The sequence below is a fragment of the Myotis daubentonii genome, chromosome 2, assembly GCF_963259705.1.
Source record: "Myotis daubentonii chromosome 2, mMyoDau2.1, whole genome shotgun sequence".
NCBI classification, from domain to species: Eukaryota; Metazoa; Chordata; class Mammalia; order Chiroptera; family Vespertilionidae; genus Myotis; species Myotis daubentonii.
The window spans coordinates 126325676-126342238 of NC_081841.1; the positions used below are offsets into that span (position 1 = coordinate 126325676).

The following is a 16563-nucleotide window of genomic DNA, read 5'->3' on the forward strand; positions in this document are numbered from 1 at the left end:
TTCCCTATCCGCCCTGCTCTGTTCATGACAGGGGAAGGCACCCCAACCCCCTGATCAGCCCTGCTCTGTCCCTGATAGGGTGGAGCTCCCCAACCCTCTGATCGCCTTGCAGCTCTGTGTGTGACAGGGTGCGGCGCCCCAAACCCCCCGCCCCCACGGGCCTTGCTCTGTGTGTGATGGGGTAGAGCCATAACCTCCCCATCTGCCCGGCCCTGAGTGTGACACGGTGCGGCGCCCCAACCCCCTGATCTGCCCTGCTATGTGTGTGACAGCGGGCGGTGCCCCATCTCCCCTATCGGCCCTACTCTGTGAGTGACAGGGGGCAGTGCCCCAACACCCTGATTGGCCCTGCTCTGTGCATGACAGGGGGTGGCACCGTAACCTCCCCATCGACCCTGCCTTGAGTGTGACAGGAGGAAGCGCCCCAATCCCCCAATAGGCCCTACCCTGAGCATGACTGAGGGTGGCATCGCAACCTCCCGATCCACCCTGCTCTGTGCATGACAGGGGGCGGCGCCCCAACTCCCCAATCAGCCCTGCTCTGAGCCCGACCAGGGGCTGTACCTAGGGATTGGGCATGCCCTCTGCCACCCGGGAGCAGGTCTAAGCCAGCAGGTCGTTATCTCCTGAGGGGTCCCAGACTGCGAGAGGGCACAGGCCGGGCTGAGGGACCCCCTCTCCCCACCGAGTGCACAAATTTTTGTGCACTGGGCCTCTAGTTTCTTATATAAAAAATAATAATCTCCAATGTAGCAATATGAATGAATGTTATACTAGATAAAATGTAATATATAAGGTATAGGATAATTATACAAAGAAAGAATTTACTTTCACAGAAAAATTGAACACCAACACATTTTTTTTCATTTAAACACAATCTAAACTGTGAAATTAACACTATCAAAATGTATTATGTGCTATGTTGTATTTTGACTTTTCACTACCCCTTGATTTTACCTGTGTCAATTGCTTCTAGTAACCTTTCTTCCTTTATTCAAAGAGAACCAACACTTCTAATTTCCTCATATTTTAAACACTTGTGCCTTAATCATGTTTTCTACATCACTTGTCTCCTTTCTAACTAGTGCTGGGAATAGCCAGAAAAGTATCTCTTCATGAAGAATATAAAAAAATCAAATCAAAAGCTGGCCCAGTAGAGAAATATGGCTGCCAATGGGAAGGCAGACTGCAAGACAGTGTGAGAGTGAGAGAACAAAAGGAGAGTGTGTGGATGTACAGAGACTGTAAATCTGTGGGTGCACTATAGCTATACTCCAGGGGACTGTTGGAGACTGCCAGATCAGGCTCCCCTAACCAGGCAGCCTACACTGCTCCTGAAATCTCTCCTGGAGCAGCCAGTTCTGCCTCGGAGACTGTGCCATCTTGAGTGACTGTTATTGGAAGCGTATACATCCAGAGACCCTGCAACCACGCCACCAGGAACCAGCTAATAACCCAGGAACACCAGATCTCAAGCAGCGTGAATATGTGGACTCAGAAGAGCCCTGCTCCTCCTCACGGAAAGGTCAGATTTCCCCTAGATAAAGGAGAGAGAGAACTACATAACCAGACACCTGGAGAAGAGAGATCATGGGGAGACAAAGAAAGAGTCCACATATGAAAGAAAAACAGGCATCACCGGAAAGGAAGTAAACAAAATGGAGGCAAGCAACCTGTCAGAGAAATAATTCAGAGAAATGGTCATAAGGTGGATGAAAAAAATGGAAGACCAATTCAACAATATGTGTAAGAACCAACAGGAAATGAAAAGTGACATCACTGCTATAAAGAAATCCATAGAAAGCATCAACAGTAGACTAGAAGAAGCAGAGGACCACATCAGTGAGATAGAAGACAAGGTAGGAAAAAATACCCAAGCAGAGCAGCTTCTAGAAAAGAAAATTAAAAAGCAGGAGGAGAGCCTAAGAGAACTTTGGGACAACATGAAATGAAACAACATACGCATAATATGGGAGCCAGAAGGAGAGGAAACTGAGCAAGGAATAGAAAACCTGTTTGAAAAAATAATGACTGAAAACTTCCCTGATATAGGGAAGAAAAAATTCACATAAATCCAAGACGCTCACAGAGTACCAAACAAAATGAACCCCAAAAGACCTATGTCAAGGCACATTATAATTAAATTTGCAAACACCAACGACAAAGTAAGAATCTTAAAAGCGGCCAAAGAGAGACAGAAAGTTACCTACAAAGGATCCCACATCAGACTAGCAACTTATTTCTCAACAGAAACACATCAGGCAAGAAGGGAATGGAATGAAATATAAAAAACTCATGCAAAGGAAGGGTCTGAATTCAAGAATACTGTACCCAGCAAGGCTATCAATCAAAATTGAGGGTGAAATCAGGAGCTTCTCAGACAAAAAGGACTACGGGGGTTTATTACCACCAAACCAGCAATGCAAGAAATGCTAAAGGGTCTTATGTAAAAAGAAAAAAAAAAAAAGGAAATGAAGAAGGAACACAGGGGTAAAGAATAAAAATGGTGACAAACAAGTATCTATCAATAATAACTTTAAATGTAAGTGGATTAAATGCCCCAATCAAAAGACATAGGGTAACTGAGTTGATAAGAAAACATGACCCATATATCTGCTCTCTACAGGAAACCCACCTCAGAAAAAAAGACACACACAGACTGCTGGTGAAGGGCTGGAAAAAGGATTTTCAGGAAAATGGAAATGAAAAAAAAAAAAAGCTGGGGTAGCAATTTGTTATATCTGACAAATTAGATCTCAAAGTGAAGGACATAAAAAGAGATAAGGAAGGCCACTTCATAATACTGAAGGGAGCAATCCAACAAGAAGAAATAACTCTGGTAAACACATATGCACGCAATATAGGAGCACCCAAATACATAAAAAACAAAAAACTTCTGGAGGATATCAAGGGAGAGACGGACAGCAATACAATCATAGTAGGGGACTTTAATACTCAACTATCACCATTGGACAAATCCTCTAAACAAAAATTCAGCAAAGAAACATCAATCCTAAATGACTCACTAGATCAGATGGAATTAATTGGCATCTTCAGAACATTTCAACCCAAAGCCACAGAATATACATTCTTCTCAAATGCACATGGGTCATTTTCAAAGATAGACCCTATATTGGGTCACAGGCAAAGTCTTTTTAAATTCAAGAAGATAGAAATCATATCAAGCATCTTCTCAGATCACAATGGCATAAAACTGGAAATTAACTACAATAAAAACAAACCAAAAATATCAAACACATGGAGAATAAAAAGCGTGCTATTAAACAATGACTGGGTTACCAGAGAGATCAAAGAAGAAATAAAAACATCATTGCAACAAATGACAATGAAAACGCAACAATCCAAAATCTATGGGACACAATGAAAGCAGTCTTGAGAGGGAAGTTCATAGCTCTACAAGCTTACTGCAAAAAACAAGAAACGATTATAATAAATTACCTAACCCTACATCTCAAAGAGTTAGAAAGAGAGCAACAAGAAAAGCCCAGTGTAAGCAGAAGGAAGGAAATAATAAAGATCAGAGACGAGATAAACAACATGGAGACCAAAAAAAAAAAAAAAAAAAAAAAATCCAAAAGATCAACAAAGACAAGAGCAGGTTCTTTGAAAAGATAAACAAGATTGATGAACCTCTAGCCAGGCTCACCAGGAAGCAAAGAGAGAGGACCCAAATAAACCAAATCAGAAATGATAGAGGAGAAATAACAACAGACCCCCCAGAAATACAAAGGATTGTTAAAAAAATACTATAAACAACTCTATTCCAACAAACTGGACAACCTGGAGGAAATGGACATATTCCTAGAAAAATACAACATTCCAAAACTCAATCAGGAAGAATCTAAAAACCTGAATAAGTCAATAACTATGGAAGAAATTCAAGCAGTCATCAAAAAGCTTCCAGCAAATAAAAAAGCCCGGGTCCAGACGGCTTCACAGGGGAGTTTTACCAAACATTCAAGGAAGAACTAAAACCTATCCTCCTCAGACTAATCCAAAAAAATGCAAGAGGAAGGAACACTTCCAAACTCATTCTATGAAGCCAGCATCACCCTAATACCAAAACCAGATAAAGACAACACAATGAAAGAGAATTACAGGCCAATATCCCTCATGAACATAGATGCCAAAATCCTCAACAAAATCCTAGCAAATCAGATCCAGCAGTACATCAGAAAGATCATACACCACAACCAAGTAGGATTTATCCCAGGGATGCAAGGATGGTATAATATCTTCAAATCAATAAACGTGATACATCACATAAACAAACTGAGAGATAAAAACCACATAGTCATATCAATTGATGCAGAAAAAGCATTTGAGAAAAACCAACACCCATTTCTGATAAAAACTCTCAGCAAGGTGGGAGTAGAAGGATCATACCTCAACATAATAAAAGCCATATATGACAGGCCCACAGCCAACATCATATTCAATGGACAAAAACTAACACCATTTCCCCTAAGAACAGGAACAAGACAGGGATGCCCACTCTCACCACTCCTGTTCGACATAGTACTGGAAGTATTAGCCATTGCAATTAGACAAGAAGAAGAAATAAAAGGCATCCAAATTGCAAAAGAAGAAGTAAAACTGTCCTTATTTGCAGATGACATGATATTATACATGAAAAACCCTAAAGACTCCATCCAAAAACTATTAGACTTAATAAAAGAATTCGGCAATGTAGCAGGATACAAAATTAACTCCAAGAAATCTATGGCATTTCTATACATCAATAGTGAATTTGCAGAAAAAGCGACTATAAAAGCAATCCCATTTACCATCGCACCTAAAAAATTAACCTACCTAGGAATAAACTTAATTAAAGAGGTAAAAGACCTCTACTCAGAAAACCACAGGACGTTGAAAAAAGAGATAGAGGAAGACATAAACAGATGGAAGAACATACCATGTTCTTGGATTGGTAGAATCAACATCATTAAAATGTCCATACTGCCCAAAGCAATCTATAAATTCAACGCACGTCCCATTAAAATACCAATGGCATATTTCACAGACCTAGAACGTACTCTCCAAAAATTCATCTGGAATAAAAAAAGACCCTGAATAGCTTCAGCGATCCTGAGAAAGAAGAACAAAGTAGGTGGGATCTCAATACCAGATATCAAGCTGTATTACAAAGCCACGGTTCTCAAAACTGCCTGGTACTGGCACAAGAACAGACATATAGATCAATGGAATAGAATAGAGAGCCCAGAAATCGACCCGAACCAATATGCTCAATTAATATTTGACAAAGGAGGCAAGAGCATAAAATGGAGTCAAGACAGTCTCTTCAATTAATGGTGTTGGGAAAATTGGACAGATACATGCAAAACAATGAAACTAGACCACCAACTCATACCATACACAAAAATAAACTCAAAATGGATAAAAGACTTAAATGTAAGGGGGGAAACCATAAAAAATACTAGAGGAATCCAAAGGCAACAAAATCTCAGACATGCCAAAGCAACTTCTTCACTGATACAGCTCCTAGGGCAATGGAAAGTAAAGAAAAAATAAACAAATGGGACTACATCAAAATAAAAAGCTTCTGCACAGCAAAAGAAACCATCAACAAAACAACGAGAAAACCCACTGTATGGGAGAACATATTTGCCAATGTTATCATAAGGGTTTAATCTCCAAAGTTTATAGGGAACTCATACAACTTAACAAAAGGAAGATAAGCAATCCAATAAAAAAAATGGGCAATGGACCTAAATAGACACTTTTCAAATGAGGACATACAGAAAGCCAAGAGACATATGAAAACATGCTCAAAGTCACTAATCATCCGAGAGACGCAAATCAAAACAACAATGTGGTACTATCTCACACCTGTCAGACTGGCTATCATCAACAAATCAACAAACGACAAGTGCTGGAGAGGATGTGGAGAAAAAGGAACGCTTGTGCACTGCTGGTGGAAATGCAGACTGGTACTGCCACTATGGAAGACAGTATGGAGTTTCCTCGAAAAATTAAAAATGGACCTCCTATTTGAACCAGTGATTCTACTTCTAGGAATATATCCCAAGAAACCAGAAACACCAATCAGAAAGGATATATGCATCCCTATGTTCATAGCAGCAAAATTTACCATAGCTAAGATTTGGAAACAGCCTAAGTGCCCATCTGTAGATGAATGGATTAGAAAACTGTGGTACATCTACATGATGGAATACTATGCTGCTGTAAAAAGGAAGGAATTCTTACCATTTGCAACATCATGGATGGAATTGGAGAGCATTATGCTAAGTGAAATAAGCCAGTCTATGAAAGAAAAATACCACATGACCTCACTCATTTATGGATAATAAAGACCATTATACACTGATGAACAAAAATAGACAGAGAGGCAGAGCAGCATCAAACAGACTGTCAAACTACAGCAGGAAGGCTGGGGAGGGTTGCGGGGAGGGCGGTAAGAGATCAACCAAAGGACTTGTATGCATGCATATAAGCATAACCAATGGAAACAAGACACTGGGGGAGGTGGGTAGTGGAGGCCTGGGGAAGGTCAAGGGGGAAAAAAGGAGACATATGTACTACTCTTTGTAATATTTTAAGCAATAAAACAAAATTAAAGAAAAAAAGCTGGCCCAACTTGTCAAATGTATTAGGAGGGAAGTTATTGATATAACCAACTTGCTATAGATTTTAAATAAAAAGACTAGGTAACAAACAGTCTTTAAATAAAGATTAGGGGGTGGTGGTGGCTATAGATTCTCATTTTCAGTCTAGTTTCACATCTCTTATACACACAATTTAAGTTCTTTAATTATGATTCCTGTTGATAATGGTCAAAGAAAGTATTTAAGACAATGAGGCTAAGAAGAGGGTACCTCAGCTAGCTTTGTCCCTCCATCACAGTTGACTACTATGCTTCTCACAGTCTAGAAAGTGTGAGCCAGACCCTAGCTCCGCTTTGGTCCCCAAGGAGAGAGCTGGCATAGTCACATTTTTCTCTAAAGCAAACACAACCTAGGGGCCAGAAGCAGAGAGCCCTCTAGACAATCGGAATAAGTGTGGTGCACTCCAGGGAAATTCCACTGAGAGTCCCCAGAACCTCCATTGGTGAGGCTCCCTGCCTGAGTTGATTTATCTTAGAGGTCCCACCAATATGGGTGCACCCTTCCTCTCAAAGAGTTCTGGGGATGCTCAGTAGGCTAACTAGTTTTTAAGGCTAAATAGTATTTAAAGAGCTCCATGTTGAGATAATGTTTGCATCCGACATCCTGGGTAGCAGAGAAACCTCCTCCAGCTACACCACTAACACTCTTGATGCTCTGAATGGTACTGTGAGACTGCTATTAGACCTGAGCAGAAGATAGGGCAGCCAGAAGAGAAAAAGAAACAAAACATACAAAACCATTTTCCTAAGGCAAGAACTTCTTTAGTTATTTCTCTGTGGAGACAGAAAAGAAGTTGGAGCAGGAGAAACAATAAGATTCAAATAGAGCGTATGTGCGCGTACACACACACACACACACACACACACACACACACACACACACAGAGACATTCTTGAACCAAAATACATGATTTATAAAACTGAAAAAATTAAGTGGGTGAACTGAAGAAGAACATGGTATTGGTAGAGATCTGAGTTAGAGGTAAAGACAAAATAGAATAACTGAAATAAGTAGAAGAAATAACTGAAATAGAGCAAGAGCATTTTTAAAAATAATAATGATAAACAATGTAGATGTCATGGAAGACAGATCCAGGATACCTACTGTCAGGGCCAGCCTGACAAGGTTGAGCCAGGCTGAGGAAGGGAGGTGGGAATTAAGAAAGAAAGACAGGAAAGCAGGATCGGGAGGACCCCAGTTCTCGAAGAACTGAAGCGAGTTTATTAGCTATACAATCCTATTTATACACAACACACTGAATAGGAGGTCTGTCAAGAGGAATGTATTCTTTGTTCCTCTTAATCTCTAAGGGAGAGACACAGGAGAAGGACAAGTTCTCAGTACAGCATATCTCAGTCAATAGTTACAGACTTCTTGGTAAGCTATGAAAGGCTGATCTCATTCTACAAATGTTGCTCTCATTCCACTGATAACCTCCATCCAAACAAGTCTTGGAAAACTGTGTGGGTAAGGGTTCCAGTCTTGCTAGCCCCTTCAGGTGCAAGGACCTTGCCAGCTTACATCTGGCTCCCAACAACCTACCATGTAAGTAATAGATATTTCAGGAAGAGAAAATAAAACAGATGGAGTAGGAGAGGCAATAATGAAACATTTCTTAATTTTAAAAAAAGTTTGATATATTTTTTATTGTTGATAGTATAACAGATAAATGCCTTCTTGAACTGGCTGGTTAGACGAGTTCACTGAATTCCAATAAAAACAGACGTGATATCATGATTTATAAGAAACATATATTTGGACACTCAGATGACCAAAATATATTTCTCATATATATTTGTTCTGAATCCACAGTTTCTGGCCCATAGCTCCCCAAACGCTTGAAATTTCCTGAGCAATATGAGCAATGGGAACATCTGTTATTTTTGGTTTCCTAAGTTTCTGAAATTGCTTCAGAACCATAAAAATAAAATGGGTGTCTTGCTATTCACAACAAGCCCCTTTCTACCACAGCTAGGTTTATGTTAATGAGGTGACTGCTGGAAAGCACCTGAGAATGGTGCATGATGCCAGCACAACCAACCATTACTAGAGGGGTGGACCCCTCATTTCTGGAGAGCAGAGAAGGGCTGGAGGTTCATGCCTATGTAGTGGAGCCTCCATAAAAACCCTAAAGGAGGGGATTCGGAGAGCTTCCAGGTGTGGGAACCAGAACACTTCACTGTACAACTCTTCTGAGCCCCAAACTTCATGAGGACAGAAGCTATTTTGTCCAGGATCTCATCCTATGTATCTTTTCATCTGGCTGTTCATTTGTATTTTTAAATATATATCCTTTGTAATAAATTGGTAACCTAGAGGGTAAATAGGTTTCCTGAGTTCTGTGAGCTGCTCTAGCAAATTAATTACACCTGAGAAAGGCTTGTGGGAACCTCTGATTTACAACCGAGACAGGCATCTGAAGTGGGGCAGTCTTGTGGGACTGAGCCTACAACCAGTGGGATCTAATGCTGTCTCCAGGGAGATAGTGTCAGAATTGAGTTGAATTGTAATACATCCAGCTAGTGTCCAAGAATTGCTTGTTGGTGTGCCCCCTACCAGAGTGAAATTGGATGCAGGAAACTTTAAACAGATTATAAAAAAAAGACATACTGTTAAGCATAATCTGACAAAATTTCTGAAGATCAAGGATAATGAGAAAACCATAATCTTTCCAGACAAAAATAAGAACCACATAAAGAGAAAAAGAAATTAAACTGGCAGCAGATAGGTCATGTGCAACTCTGGAAGCTATAGGACAGTGATGGCGAACCTATGACACGTGTGTCAGAGGTGACACGCGAACTCATTTTTTTGGTTGATTTTTCTTTGTTAAATGGCATTTAAATATATAAAATAAATTCAAAAATATAAGTCTTTGTTTTACTATGGTTGAAAATATCAAAAAATTTCTATATGTGACGCGGCACCAGAGTTAAGTTAGGGTTTTTCAAAATGCTGGCACGCCAAGCTCAAAAGATTTGCCATCACTGCTATAGGAGGACGTGAGGATGGAAACTGCTTGTGAAAGGGCTGTAATGTGAGATTGCCCACCAGTGAGAGGCATTGCTTTATTTGTTAAGCTTGTGAGATCTAAGTGCTAAATAAATGTTCTTTGAGTAAAAAGACATAATGAAAGGAATAATACTAACGAGAATCTGAAATAAAAGTTCCTGAACTGTCTCAGCAAAATCTATAATTAGATAAGGGGTAAGTGCAGTGAGAAGGAACTCAGGAAAGCAGGAAAACAAAAGTATTCTAAAGGTCTTAACTATTGGTGGAACACAGCAGTGAGGAGACAGACTATGATGCTAGGGGAAGTGATTTTTAGCTTGTTTTTGTAAGATATTAAAGAAAAATGTATTTGTTTATGAGTTTTGGGAAAGAAATTATAGCTAGTAAGACACTGAAAAGTACAGTAGATTTCTGAAATTAACAAGGAAGAAAAAAGAGAACAAATAACATCCTGAAAAAAAATATTAAAAAACATATAGGAAAAGGAGAAAGTAAATAGATAGTAAATACAAAGTAAAATGGAAGGCATTTCAAATGTGAACAGCTTCAATTCCCCTAATAAAATACAAATAAATTAAATAATTGGTATGAATATTAGAAAAGTAGAGACAAATTATGTAATTTTGTTGAAGTTAAGAGTATGCTTCTTGTAAACCAAAGAAAATCTAGTAAAACTCAACCAGAACTAATAAAATAATTTGGTTACATAAAATGATTTTAAATTAATGTAAAGAAGCACAAGTTTTTTTTCTCTTCTGTACTGGCAATAGTGAGCTAGAAAAAAACTAGGGAAAATACTACATACTCAGTAGCAACACAATTATAAAATACTTAGAAAGGGTAGTAAGAAAGACAAAGGACTTGTGTGAAGTGAATAATAGATTCTTATGAAGAATATGAAATAAAACCTGAACAAATAAAAAAAATACTATGTTTTAGGACAAAAATATTTATTATCATCAGAAATGAGAATTCTTCAAAATTTATATGTAAACTCAGGGGAATTCCAATTAAAATCCCAGTGTTGTGTTTATGTGTTTTGGGTGAGGAGGGGCTTGGAATTATATAAAATATTTTAAAGATCATGATCTAAAGAAAATAGTTAAGAGACTATTATTGAAATCTAATCTCCCTAATAGCTATTAAAAATATCCTAAAGTCATAATCAAAATAGTATGGTACTGACCTAGAAGGATATAGATAAACTTCAGAGACTTTTAAAAGATTAATGTGAGAAAGAATTGGAGCTTAGCATTAAAATTACATTGTGTATTATTAGCATTTTGTGTATATCTATCTCCTTACAAAAATAAAATAAAATAAAATAAAATAAAATAAAATAAAATAAAATAAAATAAAATAAAATAAAATAAAATAAAATAAAGCTGTTAAGAACTACAGGAGCACACGTGAAAAAATAGACAGGAATAGCTTGTCATTCTATTAGTGGACATCAGTACTGTCCTTTAAATAATTATTGGAAACGTTATGTCCTAAAAACACAGAGTGCCAATCGTTCAAATTACCTTTTGGTAAATTTTATGCTTCACATTTAAAAATATATATTTTTGTATTGCTTTCATAGAGGAAGGGGGAGAGAGAGAAGAGAGAGAGAGAGAGAGAGAGAGAGAGAGAGAGAGAGAGAGATCAATGATGAGAAAGAATCATCTATTGGCTGCCTCCTGCATGTCCACTACTGGGAATTAAGCCCCAAAACTGGGATGACCCTGACTGGGAATTGAACCATGACCGCCTGGTTCATAGGTTGAGGCTAAACCACTGAGCCACACCAGCCAGGCTGCTTTACATATATTTGATGGTTATTAAATAAATGAATGAACTGAATTTTCTCCATCATCACCCTTCAGGAGAATATGATTTTTTGTGTACTTATTACTTCCAAAATACCTGAGTTTCTGGATTTCATTTGGAATAGAAGCAATACTATTGTAGGAAATATCAAGTTCCTCAAGGTAGGACAAATAAAATAACCTTAAATAGAAAGAGAAAATAAATTGTAAAAATGATTATCTATTTGTCATGACAAAGCATAAATAAGAATTAAATATTTGAATAAATACATAGGCAGCAGCGGTTCTCAACCTGTGGGTCGTGAACAATGAAAATACATCCTGCATATCAGATATTTATATTATGATTCATAACAGTAGCAAAATTACAGTTATGAAGTAGCAATGGAAATAATTTCATGGTTGGGGGTCACCACAACATGAGGAACTGTATTAAAAGGTTGTGGCATTAGGAAGGTTGAGAACCACTGGTAGAGCGACACTAATATTTTTCTAAGATCTTGAAATTTATATAGACTTTTTCACATTATACTAGTAAATGATTTAATTATAATAAGATTTCCTAAAACTTATTCATCTATCCATTAAGTCTGGTTTGCAATGTTTGGAATAGATAAAGTCCCATTTAGAAAAAATCACTTGAGAAATTCCTAACAACATTTAGGTATATTTTTTTCTGGTTTGCTGTATTTATTTACTAGAGCTGAAATTTAAAAAAATAGAAATTTATTCTCTCACAGTTCATGAGGCTAGAAGTTAGAAATCAAGTTGCTGGAAGGGCCGGTTTCTTCTGGAGGCTCTAAAGAAGTAACTGCTCCTTGCTACCAGCAATTGTTGGTGTTCCTTGGTTTACGACAGCGTAACTCCAATCTATGCCTTTGTCTGCATATTTTCTTCTTGTTATGATGCAATTTATTTGATTTTGAACCCACCCTAAATCAGTAACCTCATATTAACTTAGCTAATTACATCTGTAGATTTCTATTTCCTAAGGTCACGATGGGGTTCTGCATTAACATGAAATTTTGAGAGACACTATTCAACCCAGTGCAGTTGCATTATGATTTGCCTAGTGAAATACCTTTGGTCTTCCTTTCCATTAAGCTAAGCATTACTAAAAAGAAGAACCAAAAAAAACAAAGACTGTAACACAGAGAACCTTGTACCATAAGGTTTGGGAATGGCAGTTGGTTCTTCAAGACTGAAATTGAAGTGCTAAGTACAGCATTTATCAAAATCCCTAGTAAATATAGCTTTGTATATGCTGTTCTCAGATACCTTCCTGTTTTCCACATAAATAAAAGATGAAAAATTACTTGCATAAACATTAATGAAAGCAATATGAGGACAATATTTCATTAACTTCCTACTATCTTAGTGTATCATGTAATGGTCCACATGATCTGGCCACAGACTACTTATCCCACTCCACCACATTCACCTATGATCCAGCCTTTACCAGTATTTGCTAAAATTCCCTGAATTAGCCAATTCTTACATATTTCCAAATATGAAATGTAATTGCTCCAAATTTGAATCTTCAATCAATGTCTTCATTTTTTAAGTCTTGGCTCAGCTATCATCTCTTCCAAGGAACTCTTCCCAAATCTTCAGACTGCATGAGCAGCCTCTTCTGTTTCTCTCTTTATCACAGTCATAGAACTTACACATTGGGTAATAAATGTCTGTCTTCTAAACTAGGAGGTTCTGGAGGTCAAGAACTCAATTTTAGATTTCAGTATAGCCAAAGTCTTACATAGCACCCAATACATCATAACTGCTTAGTAAATTACACTTGAATATAAAGAATGGTGACCCTAGTTAATTTAAAATTATTTGCTCTGAGAAATTAATGAGCTTGCATAGAAAAGCAAAAGAAATGCCCTTTCAATTTAGTGGTCATCTCAGACTTATTACCTCTCTAAAAATATTAATTTTACCTGTTTTATTTTTCAATTCAAAATTATGTTATTTTATTTCCTTGCCTACGGAAGTTTTTTAAAACCATTTTGTCTCCCCTTATCACTTCAGAACTGGCAAACTAGTGTGGTTCCAGGCTTTCACCATTAATGATAATTCCTGTTAATTGTGATGTTTAACAGGAATTGTAGGCAGCATTGAGGAAGCTTATTAAGAAACTGCATATTCTAGTGTTGAAATTTGTGTTACACATATGATTTAGAGGGCAAATCTGTTTAGATATCCTCAGTTAGATCTGATACTTTATACCCCACCAGCACCAAATCTATGTCAATTTTTAGGATGTGTAGATTGTTTTACACTTATTTAATTGCTTTATTCATCAGCACATTATTGAGCAATGAGCTGCTTACCAGGGGTACTGGTTAATAATGCAGATTTTTTTTGATAGATGGAGTTACACATATGTTGATATATATGCAATTTGATATGTATGCTATTTTGTTGTATTGACAGCAAGCTTCAAAACTTCATATGTCAAGTTTTCTGAAGGTGTTAACATCACAGATATTTTTACGCTTAAAAATGTTGAATTTTGTGCCAAAAAAAAGAGCATTTGCGGGAAGTTTTAATTCATTACTTTATCTTGAAGAAAAAGTTATTATATACTTCGGGAAGCTTATGGTGACATGCTCCATCTCAAGATACTTGTGAACACTGGTTTAAATGCTTTAAAAGTGATGATTTTGATGTGAGAGACAAAGAATGTCCAGGTCAACTGAAAAAGTTTGAAGACCAACAATTACAAGCATTATTGGATGAAGATGCGTGTCAAACTCAAAAACAACTTGCAGAAAGATTAAACATTGCTCAGCAAACAATTTCCGATTGTTTACAAGCAATGGGAAAGATTTTAAAGGAAGGAAAATGGGTGCCACATCAACTGAACAAAAGACAAATGGAAAACCGAAAAGTCATCAGTAAAATGTTGCTTCAATGGCACGAAAGAAAGTCTTTTTTGCATTGAATTGTGACTGGCAATGAAAAGTGGATTTATTTTGAGAATCCCAAATGCACAAAATCATCGGGGTCAACCATCAACATTGACTGCAAGGCCAAATCGTTTCAGAAAGAAGACAATGCTCTGAATTTGGTGGAATCAGGAAGGTGTGGTGTATTATGAGCTTCTAAAACCAGGTGAAACGATTAATACTGGTCGCTACTGACAACAAATAATGAATTTGAACCACACTTTCATCGTAAAACAACCAGAATGGGCCAGAAGACACTGCAAAGTAATTTTGCATCATGATAACACACCATCACACACTTCAAAACCAGTTAAAGACACGTTAAAAGATCTTGCCTAGGAAGTATTAACCCACCCGCCATATTCACCAGACCTTGCTCCTTCAGATTACCACTTGTTCCGATCAATGGCACACGCACTTTCTGAGCAGCACTTCAGAACATATGAAGAAGTGGAAAATTGGGTCTCTGAATGGTTTGCCTCTAAACAAGAAAAGTTCTATTGGGACAGTATCCACAAATTACCTGAAAGATGGGAGAAATGTGTAGCTAGCGATGGACATTACTTTGAATAAAGCACTTTTGATGTTTCTCTTGAAATTATCATGTTTTCTTTGACTACAAAATCCACATTAGTAACTGGTACACCTGGTAAGCTAGAACCCTGCTGGTAGCTTGGAATATTAGCATTAATAATTGCATGTAATAACATTAATCACTACTACAACTGTAGGTTACTTGGTTTGAAAGATAAAGATTTTTCTTTTCAAATTGAAATTCTCCAAGTGTAAACCAGCTGTGAGAGGACGAGGATGCTGATTAGAAATTACTCTGCAAGAAAATAATAGAAAGCGGTTTTTCCTTCAAACATCTGGAGGACTGTAATTAAATGTACTAGGTTTAATATAGAAAGGTAAATAATTTGAGTTTTTGCCTTCCTGAATATAGCTAGTGTAAAGTTACTGAAAGACTAATTGAAGAAATTTAATTAATGTCATTTTCAGTTTAAAATTGAATTGCCATGGCCTAGAGCAAAGAATATCCTTACATGATATTGTTCTACAAGGTCATTAATAGTTTTTGATATTTCACAACAGCGTATTGTACATTTATCCCAAACAAACTTACAAACTAATTCTTTGAATGTTTGGCAGCAATTTAATAAGGACATGAAAGGATTTAATCCCTTCCACTGTGTGGAAGGCCCCCTGAGAAGGCACTTGAGCATTCTGTATTGACCTCTCTTGCCCTTTTTGCCAAGAGGGTCCCTCTTCTTACAATCCAATTGCCCACAGCTGTTGCCTGAGCTCTGTTCATGCTGAGGTTGAAGCCTCGTGGTGGCTGGTATCATGGATCTGTCTCTCGCCCAATGGCATAAGGTGGGCCCTCTCTGGAGAAGAAACGTGAGTTCCCCAAGATATGTGATTAATGCCAGAGCCCCGCCAGCAGGCGAGGGGATTCCCAAGGCAGTTGCTGGGCGTGGAGGCCACAGGGGCATAGGCTACCAAGGAGACAGAACTGAACCTCACATCACCCTGCTTAGCCCCAGAGGATGGCTGGTTAGTCAAAGACGGGTAAGATTCCTCAAGGAGGAATGACCTAAGACAGGCACAGTCACAGAGGGGCCATCAGGAGAGAACTTGGGGGTCAACAGAGGTGGAGCACAGATCCTCACCCCCCAACTATGCAGGGGCTTGAACACTTGCCCCTTCTGAGGGAGGTCTCCTGCCCCCATGGCTGCTGTGCTTCCCATGCCCAGCTCAGATCGGGACCCAGATAACAAAAGAGACTTGGCCCAGCTGAGATTGGTACCCAGAAAACAGAGACTTGGCTGACAACAGCTACCCTATATTTAAATCCAGCCTATGCTCAGGGCCTTCTCAAGGATGCAAAATAATCCTTTCCATTAATATTTACAGTGTAAACTAAGATTGTTGTTAGAGTATTAAATTTGACAGTAATGAGCTTAATTGAAATAAGTAGTATTAACCAAAATTTTCATTTCATGGCAAAATTGCTTAACATGCAATGAACTTAAAGCAGTCATATTTTTGTGAAAAAAATTAAAAATTTAAAGTTATCTAGACTGCATTATAAAAATTTTCCAAAAGCCTTCTAATAAT

General features: G+C 37.9%; 1 protein-coding gene and 1 long non-coding RNA gene across 2 annotated transcripts in view; one reads left to right on the forward strand and one right to left on the reverse strand.

Moving 5' to 3' along the window:
- The window catches only part of LRRC63 (leucine rich repeat containing 63), a 113605-nt gene that overhangs the window by 17550 nt on the left and 79492 nt on the right, over positions 1-16563 (reverse strand). Inside the window, exon 7 of the mRNA XM_059681197.1 lies at positions 11589-11672. Within this exon, the coding sequence (XP_059537180.1) occupies positions 11589-11672 (84 nt within the window). The remainder of the gene's footprint in view (positions 1-11588; positions 11673-16563) is intronic.
- LOC132226316 (uncharacterized) lies at positions 15442-15812 on the forward strand. The gene is made up of 2 exons (XR_009451034.1): positions 15442-15506; positions 15538-15812. It is a non-coding gene; the product is annotated as an uncharacterized LOC132226316 (long non-coding RNA).